At 60.4% G+C, this 16,934-nt stretch overlaps 2 protein-coding genes across 2 annotated transcripts in view; one reads left to right on the top strand and one right to left on the bottom strand.

Moving 5' to 3' along the window:
* ADCY10 (adenylate cyclase 10) overlaps positions 1–5,150 on the top strand; it is a 39,689-nt gene extending 34,539 nt beyond the window's left edge. The window contains exons 28-32 of the mRNA XM_054587565.1: positions 72–187; positions 1,012–1,129; positions 2,673–2,868; positions 4,287–4,475; positions 4,927–5,150. Of these exons, the coding sequence (XP_054443540.1) occupies positions 72–187; positions 1,012–1,129; positions 2,673–2,868; positions 4,287–4,475; positions 4,927–5,088 (781 nt within the window). The 3' untranslated portion in view covers positions 5,089–5,150. The remainder of the gene's footprint in view (positions 1–71; positions 188–1,011; positions 1,130–2,672; positions 2,869–4,286; positions 4,476–4,926) is intronic.
* Positions 5,151–13,198: 8,048 nt separating this feature from the next.
* MPZL1 (myelin protein zero like 1) overlaps positions 13,199–16,934 on the bottom strand; it is a 34,611-nt gene continuing 30,875 nt past the window's right edge. The window contains exon 6 of the mRNA XM_054587816.1: positions 13,199–14,949. Coding sequence (XP_054443791.1) covers positions 14,848–14,949 — 102 coding nt within the window. The 3' untranslated portion in view covers positions 13,199–14,847. The remainder of the gene's footprint in view (positions 14,950–16,934) is intronic.

Genomic DNA, 16,934 nt, shown 5'->3' on the forward strand with positions numbered 1-16,934 from the left:
CCGGGCGGGACCAAGCCTGGCCCAGGGCTTGGTCTGATGCTCTTCTCCGGCCCCTGTGAATCCGACCGCAGATACAAGCAGCTGATCCAGGTGCTGGGGTGGCTGTGGGACCTGTCCGTGGCGGAAGATCACATCTTCAGCAAGGCGTTTTTCTATTTAGTCTGCCTGGACATCATGCTTTACGCCGGTAAGCGCGGCGTTGGGACCCATGCGTGGCCAGGGTGTGGCGCACACATGCTGGGGTGGCGTGGCAGCTGCCAGGGCTGGGGCTCGGCCGCCCACCCGGTTTCCGGCCAGAAGGAGGTTGTAGAACCAGGAAGGAGAGGCCAGGCGCTGGGCGCCGAGGGGCGCCTGGAGGGTGCCCAAACCGGGAGACCAGCGCGGAGGAGAGCGTGTTCTGGAGCAAGCTGCTGGCGAGAGCTGCCGGCTAGAGTGTCCTGTAAACGTACATACACGTGACGGCGACTGATAGCGTCACCGTGTGTCTCTGACCAGGGTGTTTAATGACACGGCTACACTGAGTAATGTCCTGTTTGAGAGGGAAGGACCACACTGACGATGTTGACAGCTCGGGGCACGGGCACCTCTCGGTGACCCGGGAAACAAACCCAGACATCCCTCGGGTGGCCCGAGGAGGCGGGCTCCGTGCGCATGCGCCGCCGCAGGGCCGGCGGTGCCCGGTGGCCCCCACGGGCTTTGGAAAGGGGCCGCAGGTGTTGCAGCCGGCGGGGGGAAGTGTGGGCGGGAAGGCGGAGGAGTCCCGGGCGGCAGGGAGCCGGCCCATTGGGCTCGACCAGGGACAGCTGGTTCGAACCCCGCTCCTGCCTGGCCACCACGACGGAAATGTGTCCTGGCTGCGCACACGTCCACGAAAGCTGGGTTTGGTTGCCGCACGCAGCGCAGCCACGTGGCCCTGGCAGTCCACGGGGCAGAGAGAGGAGCCCCCCCGGGGGACGGTTCTCCTGGGAGCCACCCTGCCCGCCAGCAGCCAACCTCCCCCTCCGCCCCCAGGCTTTACTTACAGGACGTTCCGCGAGTGCGTGGACTTCATCCACCACAACGAGGACAACAGGATCCTCCAGTTCCAGAGCGGGATCCTCCTGGGACTCTACTCGAGTGTGGCCATATGGTAACAAGGGCCTCGCCCCAAAGCGGAAAACAGCCAGTCCTGAGATTTTTTTTTAAAACGAGAGCGAGAAGAAAGGACAAGTATTTATCAATTATACCCGAGGCAGACTGAAGGCCTCCGAGCGGCTGCTACGGAGACACCTAGGGGATCGGTAATCTGTCCACGCCCCTCCCGCAGGCAGGAGAGAGTAGCCGCCTCGGCTGTATCCGGGGCCACCGGCATCTCTTCCACCCGGGGCACGCGGTGCTGCTCCAGGGACGGCGCGGCAGGCGCGCGGGCCTCGGAGGAGGGCTGCGGTTTGGGGGAGACTAATAAATAGCACCCCATGCTCCCCCAAGACCTAACATATTGAAAAGCGTTGTTGGGAGAGCTGGTATTGGAGGGTACGGCTGATGCCTGCAAGCAAGGGGGCTCCCTGACACGGAACCGCAGGCTGAGGCGGGCCCACTCAGCAGCGGGCTGTTCTGGAAAACTGCGGCCTCCCCCGTGGGGGCCGACCCAGGGACCGAGCAACACCCCCTGATTCCTCTCCGAAACTCTCTACCCAACCAAGCCCCTCCTCCACCTCGGAGGAGGGAGGGAGGCTAGGCCGGGTGCAAAGCCGGCAGCCGTGGAGGGCCCTCGCCTCAAAGGCAAGTTCAGGGCCAAGGAAGAAGCAGTTGTATGCCCGCTACTCAGGGAGCCTGAGACTTCACGCTTTACCCCTGTTAAGCTTTTACCTCCGCAAGCCCACAGCCAGGGCCTTGACTTCACCGAAGCCAAGCAGGAAGGCTCGGAGCGTTCATTGTATTTCTCCCACGGCCATGCCCGGGACTGGAAGTCATTCCCGGCTCTACTTCCCATCTCAAACTGTGCATGCGGCCGTGCTGCCCAATACTTAAGAGATTTCATGTAGAGGTTAAACGACAGTCCCTGTGAGGACAGTCCTGTTTAAAGGGCCACCAACTAGCGCTGTTCCAAATTCGAATAGAGATCTCTTATTATCAAAATTCCTTGGGAGAAATTAAAGTCCAAAATTTAATTGCCCTTGCCCGTGAAAGTCCAGAGATTCAAGTTCAAAGTCAAATTAACCGGCCTCTGTGAGTTAAAGTTCCAGGAGCCTGAGGTGCAGGAGCCGTCCCGACTGCTTAGCCGCCCCGTGGCCCCTGCAGCCTGCGCTCTACCTCTGCAGACACGGCCCCTGCCGCTCACGCCTGGGGGGTTGGAACCCCTCGGCGGGCTAAGCAGCACAAACCCCGGGCCCCGCCCCGAGGGTCCACCTGATCTGCACGCCTGGGTCGGCCAGAGAGCTTGCATGTCTCAGGGGCATCCCTGTGACGCCGACGGCCCCCACTTCGAGTGGCCCTGGCCGAGTGTTCCCTAGGATTCCATTCCTCGCAGACCATCAAAACATTCTGTCCTTCCTTGCTCCATGCCTGGGATTCCCGCCGGCCGGGCCCCCAGAGGCCCCCAGACGGGGACCGCCTCTGGAGAGGCTGGTTTCAGAACCTCCGCCCCTTGCCAGGGCGGTGCTGACTTCTCTTACTCTTCCATGGCGCCGCAGGTATGCCAGACTTCAGGACTGGGAGGAGTTTCAGATATTTTTCAACAAAGCTAAAAATCTCGTGCCGAGAAGGACGCCCTCCGCTCTTTACTTCCGGGGCATCTGTGGGTACATGGAGGGCCAAGTCCTGCACCTGCAGAAGCAAATCGAGGAGCACGCGGAGAACGCCCAGGACACAGGCGTGCAGCTGCTCAAGGTGAGGCCGCCTGCTGGGCCCCAGGGTCTGCGGCTCCGGGAGCCGGCCTCTGTCCCCCTCCGGTGAGGGGGACCGAGGCAACCTGCGTGCTGTGAGGCCCTCTTGCAAGCTTTTGGGAGTGCGATCTGGCCAAGTGCTTCTGTCTTTACAATGTGCCCCCGCACCCCCCGCCCGCCCCATCCCCGCAGCACGCCTCCTGGCAGGCGCCCTGAGGAGATAGTCAGAGGGCAAACAGGAGTGTGTCCAGGAAGGCGGTGCGCTCAGCTCTGTGCCATCAAGACACGAGGGAAAAAAATTTTTAAGGTTTTTTATTTATTTATTTTTTAGAGAGAGGGGAAGAGAGGGAGAAAAGCGTCGGTGCGTGGTTGCCTCTCGCGCACACCCCCTACTGGGGACCTGGCGCACAATCCAGGCCGGTGCCCTGACTGGGAGTCCAACCGGCGACCCTTTGGTTCACGGGCCGGCGCTCAGTCCGCTGAGCCGCAGCAGCCGGGGCAAGAAAATTGGTATAAAAACTAAACGCCCTTCACGAAGAAAGTCGGTGAAATCAGGAGTGGAACATTTAAACACTGGGCTATTTCAGGTTTAAAAACCTGAGTTTCTGACCCTCCTTCTGTAAACTGGAGTAGCTGGCAGCCCACAGCTTCACCCCTGAAGGGCAGCGACAGGCTCTAGTTGGCACGGTGACATTTGGGGTCCTCTCCCTGGCCTGACATGACCCCTGGTGCTCCTTTCTGCACCCAGCAACCCCACCCCGCCCCCGCCACACCGTGTCCCTCCCTCGCTCGGGCGATGCCGGCCCCTGTGAGCCCGGAAGTGAAGGAAGCAAGTCACTGAAAAACCTTCACAACAGGATGTTAAATGAGAAAAAAATGTACCCTGCGTGTGATCCAAAGGGATCTCAGCTGTGGTGGCGTAAGTGTGAGTGTGTGTGTGTGTGTGTGCAAGAGTGTGAGAGAATGTGTGAGTGTATGCGAGTGTGTATGATTGTGTGAGTGTGTGAGTGTAAAGGGTGAGAAATAAGAGTGGGAAAGCAGGCAACCAAACATTATAAATATTTCCTTCCGCGTGCTGGAGTTGGGGGTGATTTTCATGTTTTTTGCTGTCCTTTTCATCTTTCCCCCCTCAATTCTGAACAATCAAGTTACACTGATGATCAAAGGGAAATACACCTATTTTAAAAAGTGGTTGCAGGGGGTGGGGGCTGAAGCGCCCACCCCCTTGGCAGCCCTGGCCTGGGTCCCCCACCTGCCCTTCATCCTCCCGCCTCCCCCGCTTCCCAGCTCGGTCTCCGGGCCACAGGGCCCCAGCCGGCGGCGTGCGCCCCTCGCCGCACGCCCCGCGCAGTGCGCAGGTCCTCCGGGCAGGAGGCGCCGCCCTCGTCTCCCCTCTCTGACGCCCCGCCGGTCCCTCCGCAGAGCCTGGAGAGCCTGGTGACGCAGAACATCACGGGCGCTGTCTTCTACCCGAGGCTCTACCACCTCATGGCCTACGTGTGCATCCTCATGGGCGACGGGAAGAACTGCGACCTCTTCCTGGACACGGCCCTGCAGCTGTCGGAGACGCAGGGGAACCTGCTGGAGACGTGCTGGCTGAACCTGAGCCGGGTGAGGCCCGCCCGCCAGGGGGCGCCCCGGGCAGGGGCCTGGGGAGTCTTGGTAGGCGCGGAGGCGCCCGGAGCCCTGCGGACCCCTGTCTGCACCTCCTCCTCCCCAAGTTCTCACGGGGCCCCCCCAATCCCTGGGTCAAGATCTCTGCCCCCCCCCGGGCTCCCCCCTACTTTACAGTCTGGGTTGCATTCGTGCGCATGCCTTTTCTCCCCTCTCCGAAGGCAAACCCGCACTTAGTCCCTGGCATAGTGCCTCGGACTCACGCTCTGTGGAGCAAGTGCATGGACGTACACGTTTGGCATGTTTATTTACAGTCGCGTGTCCATGGTCTGGGTTCACATGGGTTTAAAAGCCCAGGGATGTGTGACCCCTTGCGGTGGGACCCATCTGGACCTCCGTGGCCACCGACCCCTCTGCGCCCCCTCTGCGGCCCCTCTGCCCCTCGCAGGAATGGTGGTACTCCGGCTGTGAGCTGGCCGAGAACCAGTGGATGTCGACACTCCTGGCTCTGCCGTCATGGGACAAAGTTATGTCCGGCAAGGTGAACCTGCAGGAGATCCAAAAAAACAAATTCCTCATGAGAGTGAATATCCTGGACAATCCTTTCTAACGTTCCCTGAAAGAAAACGAAGATGCTAGTAAGACCCCTCTGTTACTAACCGTTCCCTGTAGCCAGCATCCTCCAGGGGGCGCCTGCAAACCGCGCCTGTTCGGCCGCGGACCGAGCAGGCGGTCCCTGCCCCGGCTGGAGGCCCACCAGCGCCGCGGCGCACCCTTGCCCTCCCCCTCGCCCTCGCTCCACACGCGGCGTTACAGCCTGCGGGGAGAGAGCCACATCGCAGTGGCGTGTGTTGTACCACATACCTGCCTAGGCAATCGATTAAATGGAAAACGTTTATTTTTAAATGTGCAGTTGTTCAGTCTTTCCTAGGTAACACAGGATTACAGACTGCAAATTCTCATAGCAGTCTGTAAGGGCAAGATGGGAGAAGACACGTTTTTGTAGTGCCTGGCAGCAGCTTCCCAAGCCCTTCTGACCACATGCATCAACTCACTATGGAAGGCAGCGAAATGCAAGAAATGGAGGCGTTAGCGATTTTGATGTGGGTCTCTTTCACAGCACGCGCATAGACTTGGCATATTTTTAACATTTAACGAAACAGTAGCGTCCCTTTGCCGGATGCCGGGGCAGGCACCGTCTCTCTTCCCTGTCCGGCTCTCTGCCCCTCCGAGGGCCACGTGCAATGTGTGTCGATTGAGCCACGCTGCAGCCGCGGCCCCCTGTGGCGGGGGCACACAGGTTTCCGTTTGTCGATTCTGGTCTCGCCCTGATCCTGGAAGGGAACCCCTCGGATGCGCACCCCCTGAGCCACAGGGATTTCCGGGGGCTGGGCCCACCCAGGCATCCTTCCCATAGGCCCGTATTTCATTGTCCTGCGAAGGGGGCAGCTTGGGCAGTTTTCTTCCATAAAGGAGGCTGGACATCCCAGGACACCCGCCTGGGCCCCGGGCCTGGTGGAGGAAGACGGGCTGAGAGAGCCAGGCGGTGGGTTGGTGGGTCTGGACGGGAGCTTTGCGCCCGCAGACTCGATGGCTGTGCCCGTTGCCTGGCTTCCCTCGTTCCGTACTTGCACCGCAGAGGGTGAGGCCCCCAGGGAGAAGCCGGCGCTGGGGGCGAGCGGTGCCCACGGCCCTTCCTCCTGCACAGCTCCCCCGACGCCTCTCACTCTGTGACCAGGCCAAAGCCGGACGGGCAAGGCTGGAGGCGGGGGGTGGAGTGGCCGGCTGTCCTGGGACGTGGCTCCCGAGTGCTGGTGGACATGCTGAGGACAGAGCCCGAGGTGAGCGAGGCTTGAGGGCAGCTTAAAGATTTCGCCTTCCACGTGTCCACATCCAGAAGCATGCACACCGGGCTTTATAGGAACCCTGACCAGGCCACTGACCAGTTCTGTGACCACCGCGTCGTTGCCCTCAGGTGTGCACTAAGCAGGCTGTGAGGAAGGAGGTCCCATCCCTCCCCATCCAGAGGCGGTTCCAGTGGGCGGCCGTGGGTGCACCCTCTCTCTGGCCAGCAGATGGCGGCACCCGCCCTCTGCAGTGGCTGCCGCCCAGGGAGGCGCTCGGGTCAACCCCTCCAAGCCTCTGCCTGCAGCCCCACAGCCCCAGCCCCCAGCGCTTGGACGCGTCCCACGTCCACGGCTGCCCCTTCTCCCCCACAGGAGGCTCCCGGCCCCAGATTCTCAGGAATATCGCTTGACAAGGTAGATTCTGTACAGTTCTTTTTAGGAGAAGGCAGGGGACCCATGAAATCATCGGGAGTGGAGAGGAATAGAGACGTGACGATCTATCTCTGGGGTTTTTTTTTGCCCCAACACGAGGCTTTGAACACGTCTAGGGACACCCGGAGGGCAGAGGCTCCGCCTCCAGCACTGTACCAAGTATGTGCTGAGAAAGGGGTTATGAATGAACGAGTCTCGTAAAGAACATTTTCAACGGAGGCTCTCCAGTTAATTCCCACAGGAGGCCTGAGGAGCAGGAGCCTAACATTCATCGAAGGAGTAAACTATGTGGGCCCCCGAGGAGATCAACAAAAGTTGCTTCACACCCGCGGTACCGGGTTGCACACCACGGGGACTGCGGGCACAGCGCAGGCTGCACGGCGGCTGTGGCCACCATGGGCGTGGGCCCGTGCGGCCTGCCCCTGCCTGCACCATGAGTCGCCCCCGGAGGTGAGGGAGGGCGTGGCCAGGTTTCTCTGTTGGAAACCCCCTCCCCCATGTGCAGGCTGGATTGGGGAAGGGCCCGGCCTCATAAGGGCCAGGAGGTGGTTGCGTTAAAAGCTCAGGACCAGGACGTCCTGCGTTGGGCTGCGGGCGGGGGGGCGCAGTTTCCACGGCGATCGATCTGAGCTTTGGAAGATGCAGGAGGAGGTTCAACGTAACAAGGTCGGAGGCTGGCTTTTCCAGGAGGATGCTCAGAAGCAACAACTACGTGCAGAGAGGCCCAGCCGACTCAGGATGAAGAGGCGTCCGGCGCGTGCTAAGTGGGTGACTGCATTCGCTCCCCTCTCCCTGCGCCACCCTAGCCCCAGCCATGTTGCCCTGCCGGTCCCCGGGTCGCCCACTGGTGACCGCCGGCCGCTCGCCAGGGTGCTTGGTCCCCCGCCACCAGCGCGTCTCTCTTCCCAGTTCTTCTCTGGCCCCTCCTACTGTCTCCATCCCCACAGCTGCCGAAAGCCCAGCTCTCTGTCCCGGAACACTGTGGTGCCACAGGATTACTTTACTTCTCAGTTTCAGGTCTGCAGCCTCCGCACACAGCGGGGGTTGGGGCGGGGTTGGGGGAGCCAGCTAACATGTGATCCCCATTGGTTCCGCCACCTAAAATCCTGTCGTTTGCCTTCAGGATGCCTGAGGTCTCTCGCGGGAGCGGGAAGCTCTCCAGCCCTGGCTCCCCGCCTCGCCCACTCCTGCGGCCACGTTGGCCTCACTCCCTCCCAGCCCGAGCCCGTGGGCTGGTCCTTCCAACCGGAAGGTCTTTACCGCAGCCCTTGGAGTTCCTCCCAACCGGCCTTCACAACGCTTCCGGCCCAAAGCAGCTTCTCCCTGAGCGCTGCACGGACTGGGTCCATCAGTCCATCCTCCTTATTCCCCAGCTGCCTGTCTGTGCTTCCCCTGCCAGCTGCTCTCACGTGACTGCCTGGCCCTGTTTGTTTGGGGCTGTCTCCTCTCCGTGCTCCTCAAGGGTAGAAGGCTGCACCCTCAGCTCTGTCTCCCTGGCGCTCGGCACGGGGACAAGCCTTCGGAGGCTGCGCCAGCTCCGTGTGGCTCCAGCCACGCCCGGCCCTGCGCGGTGTGAGGGACACAGCAGCTCTGCACACGCGAGTGATGGAGTGATGGAGTGCGTGCCCTCCGCCAGCCAGAGGGTGGCAGTCCCTGGGAGCACCTGGGGAGGGGCACCCCAGCCCCACCCTCCATGCCTCCGCCGTGCGAGGAGAGGGATGTGAGCGCCTGGCACACCCCTCGACACTGCGGCCATGCCCACCCCGCCCCCCCGCCGCCGCCCATCAGAGCTTCCTGTGACGAGGGCGTGGCCCCTCTTGGCGCCGTCCGCGCCTTGGGTCCCTGCTCGCACTTCACATGTGGTTAGCGTGAGCGACGATCTGATTTTAAATTTGATGTAATCTTCACAAATGTCAGTCAGGGCTGCGTGCGCCCCGTGCCGCACAATGACTGCCGCAGCCCGCAAGTGCCACCGTGGGACCAGGGAACGTGGGACAGGGCCATGTCTATGGCAGGAGCCGAGACAGCTGAGAGCGCCGAGGGGTCGAGGAGAGGTAAGACGACGTATCCGGCCGGCCAGGCTGAGCCGCTCGGACTCCTGCCCCGGCTGGGATTCCAGGCCGCTGGCGGGGCCTCGTGGGGAGCCGAGGCGAATCTGGCGCCTCGCCCGCCCTCCGGCGGCGGGGCTGCTCCCTGTGCTTGTCCCTTTGCAGAGGGTAGGAAGGGCCGCATGTTGCAGGGACTTGAACGCGTGCCGCGGCCAGGGAGGAGGCCTGAGCGTGGCCTCGGAAGAGCCACCCTCTAAAACTCGACTTGAAACAGACATACGATTCACAGCAGGAACCCGAATCTGGCACTTCCTCTGTCACAGGATGTGGAGGGACGCCCGTCCTTTCCAGCCAAGTCGCTCTGTTCCGAAGTTGCTTGTCTCCCTCGGGCTTTTCTTCTGCGGCCCCGCCTCGGTGAGCCAACGTGAGGTCACCGGCTCAGCCTCCGCTTCCAGAGCCCGGCGTGTCCTGAGGTGTCCCGTGTCGGGGGACACCCATGGCCTCAGGACACAGAGCGGGGGCCCTCGCTGGCTGCCCCGCCTGCGAGTCCCCTGGAGGTCCTACGTGCTTGGAGACCAAGGTCCTCAAGCAGGCTTCCCAGAAACGTGTCCCCCTCTGCTGGGGCCCCTCCCCGTGGCGGCTGCCGACGTGTGAAACAGAAAGGCTAGGTTTGAACTTGGGCGCATCCAGGCACGTTCTGGGCAAGCCTGGCCTGCTGCTCCGTCTGCAAGAGCAAGCCCAGGGTTTTTGCAAGATGTCCTGCATTTCTCTGGGCCTTAGTGCACACGCTAAGAGAGTCCCTACAAAATACATTTAGATTTCATGGATCTTTTTTCTAGTGGAAAGAAACTGTGGTGGAAAAGCAGAACAAAACTCTCTCTCCAAAGCCAAAGACAGCACGGAGGATGGGCCTAGATTCGTCACTCTGGGCCCTTGGAGTCCTTCCTTACCAGGGCAGGGGGCACCTCGGCCCTCAGCCGGCCGGCCTTAGCTGCGCCCTGTCCCCACGCCCACCGGTGCCGTCCCCTGAGGTTACTTCATGCCCTGGAGGGCCAAGAAACCAGGACTCTGTCCGCTGCACGCTCTGGAGCGCAAGGCTCCCAAGCTAATGTGGCAAATTGCGCCCTGCCAGGCTTCCTCTTCCCAGATGCAAGGAGATCAAAAGAAAACCCTGGCCCTTCCTCACATTCTGGAACACAAGGCCCGGAGCGGGGAAGGGACAATGGCCTTGACATCCTGTTTGCAGGCAGAACCGAAGCTGGAAGTAGCAGCTCCCAGGGGGCCTCCCCGGGGCTGAGAGATATGGGTTTCCTTCCTGGTAAATGCAGCCAAGTCCCCGGCAGGTGCCAGAGCACCCCTGGGCCTTGGCCTCCTGTCCCCAGCTGTTTTTCTTACAAACCAAGTCCCAGCCCAAGGCAGCGGCAGCTCCACCAGCTCCCTGCGGCTTCAGGAAGGATGTGAGCGGGAGCACTGGGCTCGGCGGCGGCGGCGGCGGCTGTCCCTGCCCCCGAGGACGGAGACCGCGCGTTTCCAAGGCACCAGGAAGCTTGTCCCATCCTGGGCTGCCTTTGACTCAAATTTGGCTTTTGTTTCTTTAATATTTCATAAGGGCAAACGACTATTCCAGCTCACTTGCAGCGGGCAAAAAAACAAGAGAACTGGAAACAACCTAAATACCCGGGAATTCAGAAACGGTTTCAGACACAATGGTCTGTCCACATAAGAGGAGACTCCTAGAGCGGTTAATAGCCAGTGGCCCCCTGTGCCCAGGCGTGCTATGGGGGGGACCCAAACGGCAGGGCTCCGTGACCCCATTTTTGTGTTTAAAATATGCAAGACAGCTTTGCTGGAACCCCGTTCGGATCCTGATTGGAAGAAACCATTTGTGAAACGTCATTTTTGAGACAAGGAACTTTGAGCATGAGCTCGGTATTAGACGACATGAAGGCATGGTCCGCTTACATGTGTTTTTAGCATGTTTCCATTAAGTGTGACAAGACATGGCGGTTACCTAAGAAAATGCCCGCCCTTTGGAAGATGCGCGCCGGAGGACGGCAGCCGGGCGCGGCCACGGCTCGGGGGCTGGCGCTGAAATGACGCAGAAAAGAGGAAGAAGACAAAACGAAGGGATGAGGAAGGCATCGAAGACGGGTGTGTAGAGGGTGACTGTATTTCCCTGTTCTTTTGTGCGCGTTTAACATGCTTTATAATAACAGATCTTGAATAAACCGAGAAAAAGTGGGGGGAAGGGCGCCGTAAAGCAGACGGTCCAGCGCTGACACCACCTGGCTCTCCCGTCCCTCCGCCCGCCCGCCCGCACGGCAGTCACCCCGAGGCCTCCAAGGCGAGCCGGCCCCGAGGGGCAGAAGCCACCCTCAGAAGTGGCAGGGGAGCAGTTGGCAGCACGGTCGCTGCAGGAGGAGGAAACTCCCTCTGGGTGGCTGCAACGTGGGAGGGAGGGCCCCCGCGGAGCCCAGGACTGCGGCCCCTGCCTCCGTGGGTGCAGTCACGTGAGCCCGCTCCCCTGGGGGCCCTGCCGGCTGTCACCCTTTCTCTCCCCGACGAGAAAGTTACACAGACCAGGAGCTCATCCTGAAAGCACAGCAATTCATACAGTTAACACGTTGCTGGGAAACGTCAGTGAGTTATTAGTAAGACGCTGCCGGTGACACAGCTCTCAATGGATGAAGCACCGCAAGGCCTTCTGGCCTGAGAACAAGGCCCGCGGGCCCTGTGTCTCTACCACCCACACAATCCCCTCCCTTCCCCCACCCCATGCACAGGGAGGAACCGCAGGCAGGCACCTGCCCGCCCGCTTGTGTCTATCAGGAAGCGAGGCCCCTCTCTGTGCGGGGAGGGGTGCAGAGCAAGCCCTCGGGCACCAGCCGGGCCTCCCGGCAAGGCACACACCCTGAGCCCAACACCGTCTTCCTGAAAGCCGGCCTGAGATCAGTGCCGGCGTTGACGCGGTGCCGTGGAGAGCAAGAAGCGCCGAGTGCCGACACCGAGTGTTGAGTGGTGACGAAGACGCCTTCTGCCACCCCCACTCTGTGGCAAGCTCCCGGGGGGTGCTTACTGGTTCACTGTTTCCTTCTGCTCAGCCCCGGGGCTGACCCATCCAGCCGGCCACTTGGGCTGGGCTCCTGCGAGGCGCCAGCCAGCGACCGTGCGCTCTTCGCACGAGGCCGGCGCGGGGAACCGAGGAGCCGGCGCAGCCTCTTGGTGCTTCTGTTCTAGGAGGGGACGCAGACAAGCGTGTGCATCGGTAGACAGGAGACAAAGAGGGCGGGGGTGAGGGTCGAGGGACAGAGGGGAGGGGGTGAGGCTGCTCTTCTTCAGATCACAAGGTACCTCTGAGGGGGCGACGCTGGGACAGAGACTGAAAGGAAGTCGGGGAGCAAACCGGCAAATCTGTGCAGAGCGCAAGCTGCGGCGGAGGCGCGGGTGTGAGCGACGGGCCCGTGGCGGGCACGCGGGGCTGAGGAAGGGGCGGTTAGCGCTTTCCCTACTAATTCCAAATGAGCACGCAACACAATCCCGTCACTGAAAAAGATGTATTAAAATACTCACAAAAGTACAACAATTGGAAAAGAAAACAAAGAATAACGGACGCGATGGTTTTCTCTAGCTGGACCCGGGCCGCGGAACGGCTGCCGAGCGTCTGGCAGTGAATCTCTACGTCATCCCTTTCAGCTGCTGCCTCATGAAACTCGCGTGGACTTGAAGAGGTCTCGTTCTGCCGATAAGACGACGAGGAAAGGACTCTTCCATTTAGAAGCAACCCCACGGTTGCCACCTGTGGCCAGGGGCAGGACCTCGGGGACACAGGAGGAAGGGCCCCAAGACCCACAGCAGGTGGTGCCCCTGAGGAGGAAGCGCTACCCAGCGTGAGCCACTCCCTCCGAGGGCCAGGGCCGGCGGCTGGGGCCGGCCGGCTGGGGGGCCCTTTGCCAAGTGCTGACCCACGGGGGGACTCAGAGGGGCTGGCTGGGCGGGGAGGTCACACGTCGTCCGGCAGGAGGCGGCAAGGGGAACTGAGGGCAGAGGCCAGGCCGCCGGTGTGGGTGTTGAGGGCGTGCAGGTGGGCGGGGGCTCTGGGGGCAGCTCCGGTCCCCGCCGCGAACGGAGCAGCGGGGCCTTGCTGTCAAGGGGCACCAGAACCGTGCAGTTTACTCACAGGGCCTGGGGGGAGGAGGAAAGGGAGACTGCCGCCCCTCCCCGTCCCTGTCAGAAGCGGCTGTCAGGAAGCATCGCACGGACACCGCGCGGCCAGGCGTGCCCTTTCCGCGTTAAAGACAAAGGCCCACCAAGGAGCTCTCTGCGTCCGGCTGGAGAGGAGAGACCGTCCCGCGTCCCGCCCTTCCCTCCCCAACACACACGGCTCCTGTCTTAAACCTGGATGCAGGAAGCTTTAGGGGGCAAGGGGGACCGGATGGGGACCCGTGCGGACACGCCTCGGGACAAGCGCTGCGCCTCCCTCGCTGGCGCTGGGCCCTGAGCCAGGCGGAGGCCGCGGGGCCGGCGGCCTTCCCTCGTGCCACACACAGCCCACGGCGGCCAGTCCCCAGCTGCAGGACACGGTGCGGAGCGTGATTACAAAGCCCTTCCCTGTTTACGTTCGCACAGAGGGAGTGTGGCCGGACGTCAGGGGAAGCAGCAGCAGCTCCGCAGAAAGCTCTAGACCATGTGTCGGCGGAGAGTGTGGAAGCTCCTACACCCTTTTCTACTTTATCACCTCATGGCTGCCTGAGCTTCTGGTCCTGCTTCACCCCCTTAACGGTCTCTTGGAACTTGGCCTTGAAACTCCCCCGTGGGCGGCAGGCGCTGGGAAGGAACAGGAAGCGGCTCGTGGGGGACCTCCAAACCGAGGGGGAGAAAAACGAACCGTCCCACGTACCCAGACGCACCCCGCGGCCTCCCCGGACCTGGGGGCTTTCGGGGCATTTTAAATTAAAACAGTTCTTTTAATACAAAGTAGTCCAGCAAATGGAGGAATGACCAGTATAAATAAGTGTTTAATGATCTCACTTTGCTTTTCCTTCCCAGTAAAAAGAGAAATTTCCGGTTTGAGATGGGGTGGGGGTTGCCGATGGGGCAACTCGAGTTATCGGGAAGGGCGCCCCAACTGTCTAGGGAGTTCCTCACCTCAGCATTCATCGTTTCCATCCGTGGGGAAAACGTGGAGAACGAACAAACAAAACAAACAAGCAGGGAGAGAGAAGATTCCCAAAGGAGCAGTACGGACTCTACTTGCTCATCTAAAAATGGAGCCGGTCTCTAGCCTCAGGGGCTCCTGAGGCTGCACGCAGCTAAGACTGGAGCTTGGAAAAGAGGACAAATCGCTAGGGGGGGCCACTAGGCACCGAGGAAGACGTGACCTCAAGATGCGACCTCCGGCCGCTGCCTGCACCACCCTTGCTGTGGTGAGTGCACCCGCGGACGAGGGAGGGGAGAGATGTTCAAGTCTGAGTGCGCAACATAGAACGCAAAAATGCCCTGTGTTTCGGAGAGAACAAACACCAACAAAAGCTGCTCAAATCGTCCCCAAGTGGCATAGCTAATGGGCATTTCCTAAACACTACAACCAAACAGGCAGAGCGGGCAGTGGGGGATGGGCCACTCGTAGTGTCTTCCCCCTCCTCCCGCGGGAACAGCTAAGACTGGTTCAGCCCTTGGGTAAGAGGGCCATGTCTATCGGGCCACGAAAAGGTCGCCATGTCCCCAAGGGGGCAAACCCTACCTAAATGGCAGAGACAGGAATGCTGCTGAACTTCCCCAACTGTACACGACCCTGAACGCGAAAAAGTCCAAAAAACAGGCAGACAGTTTACATTTATGTAGACTCGCACCATCTCTTCATCATGCACCACTGGCTCCTTGCATCAGAAGATTAAATAGAGTATTTACACACGTCCTGTGTACACGCCGTGCGCCCCCGTGTGCTTGTGCTTGTCCGGGGCCACGCGTGGCTACGGGCTACGTTTCTGCAGGACAGTCCAGTTCGACTCTGTCTCGTGGTCAGGATGGGACCTGGGGCTCCGCTCAGTTCTTCCGGATGTCCGCGTACACCACGGACTCCGACTTGTTGATCCTGTCGCTGTGCTGGCCGCCGGAGTGGTCTAGCTGCGCATAAATGACTGGGCCCTGGGGAGAGAGAAGCGAGTTAGACGTTTGGAGACCTGGCGGCCCCGTCGGGCGTGTGGGTAGAGGCCATAGTTACGGCGACCGCGTCGGGGCTCCAGAGCGAGACTTCTCTTTAGGAAGCTTTCAGGAGGGCTTCTTGGGAACCCTCCGTCCGGGACTGACGTGCAAACAGGATTGTCAGTAACTGCGAAATTTCCATTCGGAAATTTCGGTAACAACGCCGCATTCCTTCTCAGGAAATTATCCTTATCTTAAAATACCTGTCGCGGAGCGCCTCACCCCTCGAAACTGGGGTCAGCATCTTAGGGAGGAAGCTGGGCACTGGTGCCCACCTGAGACCCACTGGGACAGGAGCTCCAGAGTGGCGCCCCCAAGGAGCCACCGTCTCCGCTGCCACCCAAAGACACAGTCTGAACGGGCCGCTTCACACAGACAGGTACTTGAAAAGATATCAAATACTCTTCCACGTACCTACTTACAGCATGATTCTCCCAGTCTGATCCTGTCATAACTAATGAAAGTATTGCTTCTCTGATCTCTAAGATCACGTCACAGGCTCTGTGGACCTCGGAGAGAAACCCTGGACGGACCGGAGTGGAGAGGCCAGGAACCGTTGCCACGCGCCGTGCGGGGGCCGGGGCAGCCGCCGGGCTGCCTGTGGCGGGGGGGGGGGCGGAGGGGTAATGGGGGGGCGGAGGTTCAGGGGAGGCCGGGGATTCAGATGTCTGACACGTGGCCACACGTCGCGACCTTACAGTCCCAGAGACTCTAAAATTATAAACGGCAGCAAGAAAAAGAAAGCGGCCGTGGTTTCAGAAGACAAGTTCTAACAGCCCAAGCCGCCATTTCTGCCGGTGACGGCTGATGCTGTGCTGAGCGCTCAGCTCGGAAATCGCCAGCTCAGCGGCTGGGAGCCTGTGGTTTAAAACCAAGGTCCTTCCTGGGAGGAGCCCCAGGGCCCCGTCCTTCGGTGTGTGAGGTGGGAGGGACCCTGCGGGGCCCAGGCACCCCGGCTCCTGCGGGGCGGCCCGCCCGGCCTGGGGGGCTCTGCACTGGACCACCAAGCCTGGAGCTGTAAATAGAGCAGCGCCCGGGGCTCGCCCGGGAGAGGCCGCCGCGTGCAGCCTGAACTCAAGGGACAGCTTCCTGGGCAGCCCGGAGGCTGCCGGGGGCCTGCTGAGTGAGCCTCTGAGATGGCAGCCGATAGTGGTGCTACAGCGCGTAGGGTTGTCGTCAGAACGCGGTGAGGTGCACTCGATAAATAAAGTGCCATCGACATCCTGTCATGTAAATATACTCCAAATGCACCGAGGTAACCAATTGAGGAAAGCAAGTAGCCAAGCTCCGTGCTCGCCTTTGGTGTGTAGGGGACGGATGCGCGTTTGCCTGTCACGGCAATGTCACCTCGCGCTGTTCGTAGTGAATGGGAGACCCTCTCTACGCATCTCAGAATGCTGATCCGAAAGGAAAAGACACTTAAAATAAAACAGCTGTGTCCGACTACAGTTGACCCTTGAACAACACAGGTCTGTACCGCGTGGGTCTGCTCTATGAACATTTTTTTTCAATAAATATATTGGAAAGACTTTTCTTGAGATTTGCAATGATTTGAAAAAAAACAAACAAACCCCAGATGAACTGCGTAGCCTAGAAAGTATCAAAAACATTAAGAAAAAGGTACGTCATGAATGCATGAGTATGTGTAGGTACTAGTCTAGTCTGTCATTTACTAGCATAAAACATACACAACAAAATATAGCCGACCTGAAATCGTGACGTTACGGGGGAATCAAAAGCGATCCGTGAATTTTCCCCTGCACCGAGCGTCGGAGCCCCGACCCCGCGACCCCCACCTACGCAGTTCAAGGGTCAACTGCACTGGGACCAGGATGAACCAAAGTGTTCCCTAGTTAACTGACCTCTGGTCACAGTCACTTCCAAGAACAGGACAGGCCCTGAAATTAAGTTACGTAACTTCCTGGACA

This window comes from Pteronotus mesoamericanus, unplaced genomic scaffold (genome assembly GCF_021234165.1).
Source record: "Pteronotus mesoamericanus isolate MK-2021 breed Mesoamerican mustached bat unplaced genomic scaffold, CSHL_Meso_final scaffold_1186, whole genome shotgun sequence".
In the NCBI taxonomy this organism is placed as follows: domain Eukaryota; kingdom Metazoa; phylum Chordata; class Mammalia; order Chiroptera; family Mormoopidae; genus Pteronotus; species Pteronotus mesoamericanus.